This window comes from Rutidosis leptorrhynchoides, chromosome 2, assembly GCF_046630445.1.
Source record: "Rutidosis leptorrhynchoides isolate AG116_Rl617_1_P2 chromosome 2, CSIRO_AGI_Rlap_v1, whole genome shotgun sequence".
Taxonomy (NCBI): domain Eukaryota; kingdom Viridiplantae; phylum Streptophyta; class Magnoliopsida; order Asterales; family Asteraceae; genus Rutidosis; species Rutidosis leptorrhynchoides.
The window spans coordinates 178,728,567-178,734,406 of NC_092334.1; the positions used below are offsets into that span (position 1 = coordinate 178,728,567).

The 5,840-nt window shown below is 40.5% G+C and overlaps 1 protein-coding gene across 1 annotated transcript; it reads right to left on the reverse strand.

Annotated features, from left to right (window-relative positions):
• Positions 1-869: 869 nt before the first annotated feature.
• On the reverse strand, positions 870-1,385 carry LOC139888453 (uncharacterized). The gene is made up of 2 exons (XM_071871461.1): positions 1,266-1,385; positions 870-1,151 (listed from the first exon to the last, which is right to left on the reverse strand). The coding sequence occupies exons 1-2, from the start codon at positions 1,383-1,385 to the stop codon at positions 870-872; spliced, it is 402 nt and encodes a 133-aa protein (XP_071727562.1).
• Positions 1,386-5,840: the final 4,455 nt, after the last annotated feature.

The window sequence follows — 5,840 nt, forward strand, 5'->3', positions numbered from 1 at the left end:
ATTTTAACTCAAATTAAGCATGCAATTAGGCAATAAAAAGAAAGAAAAGTGTAAATCGGACCTTGTTAGAAGCCATGGAAGAGATTAATTGTGAGTAATTACTTAGAGCACAATCAATTTAGATTAGGGTTCTTATGCTTTAGAGAAATTGGGAGAGTAAAATATGGGTGGTGTGTAAATTAGTGGCTCAAAATACCCTAAAAAGGGTGCATTCCCGTCGGTTTTAAAGGATATGGGACGGGTTGACCCAAATTGCATATAATAAAAACGAGTCTTGTATCGGCTACAACGGCAACCCGCGCTGCGGGTTTTCATGCCGTGTCGCGGCTTACAACTAGAAAAAATGATTAATTAATCACCATCAGATACGTTTTTTCGTGCCTTAACCCGCGCCGCGGGTTATCCGGCCGCACCGCGGCTCATAACAATGAGATACCCCAAAAAATTGAAAACTCTCGCATCAATTTATAGGTTTATCCCGCGCCGCGGGTTATAGGGCCACGCTGCAGCCTATGTCTGGTCAGAATTTTCTGTTTAAAACCCCAAATTTCACACAAAAACTTCAACAACTTCTTAACACTTAACATGTAGCACGCTCCAATGATCATTTTGCAACTTCACTTTACAAGCAAACAAAATTATATATAAAAATACAATAATGTTAAGTTTATTTCCGAGTCGTTCACTTGACTCGTCCCCCAAAATTAATCATCTTTCGAATCAAAGTCGAGGGTAACGTCTTCTTCGATTTCAAGGGGACCATCCACATAGTGTTTGACCCGGTGGCCATTCACCTTAAAACCTTCACCATTCAAGTTAAACAACTCCACCGTACCATACGGGTACACTATCCTAACCACGAACGGTCTCTACCAACGGGACTTGAGCTTTCCCGGTGACAATTTAGAACACCAATTATAAAGAAGAACACGATCGCCTTCCTTAAATTCTTTAGGATTTTTGATCGGATTGTCATGCCACCTCTTTGTCTTTTCCTTATAGATGAGCGAGTTCTCATAGGCATCGTGCCTCCACTCATCTAATTCATTCAATTGGGTCAACCGAAGCCGACCCGCCTCATGATAATCATGGTTGCATGTCCTAAGAGCCCAATGTGCCTTGTGCTCGATCTCTAAAGGAAGATGACATACCTTGCCATAAACCAAGCGAAAAGGAGTAGTCCCAATAGGAGTCTTCTAGGCGGTATGAAACGCCCACAATGCATCATCGAGTTTATTGGACCATTCCTTAGGATTAGAACCAACGGTCTTTTCAAGAATTCGTTTAAGAGACCGGTTAGTGTTCTCAACTTGCCCACTAGTTTGCGGGTGGTAAGAGGTAGAAACTTTGTGAATCACTCCATATCGTTTCAAAACCTTTTCCATTTGCGTGTTGTAAAAGTGGGTGCCCCTATAACTAATAAGGGCCTTCGGAGTACCAAAACGGGCAAAAAGCCCCATCAAGAACGTGATCACAACTCGTGCATCATTAGTTGGGAGAGGTTTTGCCTCCGCCCATTTAGACACGTAATCGATTGCAACGAGTATGTAGAGATAGTTATGGGATTTAGGAAACGGGCCCATAAAGTCAATGCCCCAAATGTCAAAACCTCACATACTTGAATGCTTTGTTGAGTCATTTCATCACGTTGGTGACTTTTCCAGCCCGTTGACAAGCGTCACAAGATTTACAAATGGCATGGACATCCTTAAAAATATTAGGCCAATAAAGGCCTACCTCATACACTTTTCTCCCCGTGATTTGGGGACCAAAATGCCCACCCGTAAGGCCAAGATGGCACTTCAACAAAATACGAGTGCATTCCTCACCGGAAACGCACCTTCAGATAATTCCATCGGGACAACAACGAAAAACGTAGCGATCCTCCCAGAAATAGTGCTTAAGGTCACTGAAGAATTTCTTCCTCTTTTGATGCGACCACCCTTTCTCCAAGAATTTCCCAACAAGATAATTAGCAATGTCCACATACCATGGATCATCCACCTTTTCTATCTTCATGAATCATCGTGAATACTCGACTCATGAAGGACTTCGAGATTTGGATTCTCGGGTCTAGACAAGTAGTCGTCGGCAAGATTTTTGGCACCCTTCTTGTCCCGTATCTCGATATAGAATTATTGCAAAAGCAAGATCCATCTAAGCAATCGAGGTTTGGCATCCGGTTTCGAGGAGAGGTACCTTAGAGCCAAATGGTCCGTAAAAACAATAATCTTTGACAAAACTAAGTAGGACTGTAACTTATCGAATGAAAAGACCACAGCAAGGAGCTCCATCTCAGTAGTAATATAATTTAAATGCGCTCCTTGCAAGGTCTTGCTTTCATAATAAATGGATCAAAAGTGTTTCTCAACCCTTTGGCCCAAAACAGCGCCAACAGCAAAATCGGATGCATCACACATAAGCTCGAACGGAAGAGACTAATTCGGAGAAATTATGATAGGTGCATTAATCAGTTTCTCCTTAAGAAGTTCGAACGCCTTTTGGCACTCTTCAAAGAAGTCCCAAGGTGTGTCCTTTTCGAGGAGTTTGTTCATCGGGTTAGCGATTTTGGAAAAATCCTTTATGAATTGCCGGTAAAACCTGACGTGCCCGAGAAAACTCCGAACACCCTTGACATTGGTGGGAGGTGGAAGGTTGTTAATAACAATTACCTTCGCAGGATCCACCTCGATACCATTCTTAGAGATCTTGTGCCCGAGGACTATGCCCTCTTGTACCATGAAATGGCACTTTTCCCAGTTGAGCACAAGATTAGACTTTTCACACCTTACCAACATCCTTTCTAAATTAAGAAGTCATGAATCGTAAGTGTCACCGAAGACTGAAAAGTCATCCATGAACACCTCCATGCAATCTTCTATCATATCATGGAATATGGCCATCATGCACCTTTGAAAAGTGGCCAGAGCGTTACAAAGGCCAAAGGGCATGCGACGCTATGAGAATGTACCATACAGGCACGTGAAAATGGTTTTCTCTTAGTCTTCAGCGAGATAGGAATTTGGAAGTAGCCCGAAAAACCGTCAAGAAAAGAGTAGAAGTTGTTCCCCGCTAACCTCTCTAGCATTTGATCCATGAAAGGTAACGGGAAATGGTCTTTACGTGTGGCATCGTTCAACTTTTGGTAGTTAATACAAATATGCCACCACGTGACAGTCCGAGTGGAAATTAACTCGTTTTTATCATTGGTGGTAACAGTCATACCACCTTTCTTAGGTACGCAATGTACCGAGCTTATCCACGGACTGTCAGAAATCGGGTAAATAAGACCTGCATCAAGAAGCTTAATGATCTCTTTTTTCACGACATCCTGTATGTGAGGGTTCAACCTCCTTTGGCGTTGCACCACAGGTTTAGAGTTATCCTCAATTAGGATTTTCTGGGTGCAATAGGAGAGAGTAATACCCTTGATGTCATAATAATCTTCCACGCAATGGCCGGTTTATGGTCCTTTAACATAGTTACAAGCTCAGATTTCTGACATGTAGTAAGAGAAGAAGAAATAATTACCGGGAGCTTAGATTCCTCCTACAAATAAGCATATTCCAGATAATATGGAAGTGGCTTCAATTCTAACTCTGGAGGTTCTTCAATGGAAGACTTGCTCCGGTAATCAGCATCACGGTCGAGTTTCTTGAACTCTTCCTCAGTCAGCTCATAGTCGTTTTCCATCAAGGTGGTCAAAATATCCACCTCTTTAACCTGCAACTCCTCATCAATTTCAACCATAGAACATTCTCCTGAACCCTGTAACTCTGGAGATTCCTACAAAAACTCAGACTGCGCATCAACAGTGTTAAGAAAATAACATGTATCATTGGTATAAGCAAGGTATGTTAAGGCATGGTCGATTGAGAATGTAGCACTCAAGTCATATATCCTAAGAGCCAATTTTTAGCCATAAACATCGATGATACATCTAGCAGTATTCAAAAATGGCCGACCCAAAATAAGTCGAATCCTTTCATCCACTTCCATATCCAACACCACAAATTCGGCCGGGAAAACCAATGACCCGGTCTTAACTAGCATATTCTTTATGATTCCACGATGGAATTTAATAGAGGGGTCAGCTAGCTGAATAGCCATATGAGTGGGTTTTAACTCCCCGGGGTCTAGATTTAAATAAATAGAATAAGGCATCAAATTGATGCTAGCCCCTAAATCTGCCAACGCCCTCATACAGTCTAAGTTACCAAGTAAACAAGGGATGGTGAAACTTCCAGGATCCTCAAGCTTCTTGGGAAGCTTGTTTGCCACCATCGTTGAGCATGCGGCGTTCAACTTAACTGAAGACACGTTCTCCTGCTTCTTCCTATTTGTGATCAAGTCCTTAAGAAACTTCGCATACTTTGGAATACCTGCAATCACATCAATGAAAGGAAAATTTATGTTAACTTCTTTAATCAAGTCCATGAACTTGGACTTCTCGGCCTCCAACTTTTCCAATCTCTGCTTCCTCAGGAATAGGAGCGATGGTTGATACTCTTTGACTACCGGTTTAGCAGCAACAATCTCCGGTACCTTTATAACCTTCTTAATCACCTGTTCTGGCTCCTTTTCCCCTCCAGTTCACTAACAATAACCGGCTCACTATCTTTTACTAACGGAACCCGTAAATCATACTCATCGGGCTTCTTCGGTGGATCATATGCTAAACCACTACGGGTGGTGATAGCATTAACGTGTCCATTCTTCGGGTTAGTATCCGTGTAACTCAGTAACTGTGATGACCCGTCCAAATCCATTTGGACGAATACATCATTCATCGATTTCATAGTGAGGTTTGACCTCTATATGATACGTTTTATAAACATTGCATTCTTTTGAAAAGGCACACCATAAATGATTATATATAAATCCAAGGTTTTCAACGTCTGATGATTTCTACGTATAGACAATCACTGTATATAATAGTTTACAATACTACATCCGTTGATAATGCAGTCAAAATAAGATATATGGTGATGATTTTGTGAATGCAAAGTTTTCTTGAATAAAGCATGTATGACTCTATGCACATAGCTTGTATAATGTATAAGCAAACAGCGAAAGACTTCTAGAAACCTGAGAATAAACATGCTTAAAAGTGTCAACACAAAGGTTGGTGAGTTCATAGTTTAAATGTTGCTCATAATCTGTATATAAAGGTAAATCACAAGTTTTCAGTTGTTTCATCCAGAAACGTTTATCAAAATATTCTACGAAATTGAGCACCCTGATAACTAAAATTAACGTATATATAATTTATACCCTTTGTATAATCATCTTAATAATACATGCAAACCAACATGTACGCTTCTCAAATAGCATATGTCCATTAAAAGGCTAGTGCTCTAGCTCGGACGGGGATATCAAGCCCTATGGATCCATATACAACTACTCACGCCCACCAGTTCTTATAACTGGCAGTTACTAGTTACCAAAGCTAAGGGATTTTCGGTTCAAACTCAGTGTAGAATTTAGTATGTACTTTTATCCATTGCATTTTAAATAAAGTGCATGTATTCTCAGCCCAAAAATATAGATTGCAGAAGCAATTAAAAAGGGAGCATATGAAACTCACCTTAGCAGCACATAAAGTCGTTCACCGAAATGTGACCGAAACTCGAAATACCAAATAACCGTAGATCTCAACCTAGAGAACATATGTTGGTCAATAAATGTCTATCAAACTAAGTCAGGTCATAGTGTATCACAATCCTAATGATCAAGATCGACATACAAAGGTTATCAAAAGTCATTTCAAAAAGTCAATTTGACTCAATACTATAATTGAATGATAATGGCAATCGAAACATTTTAACATTTCACATAGT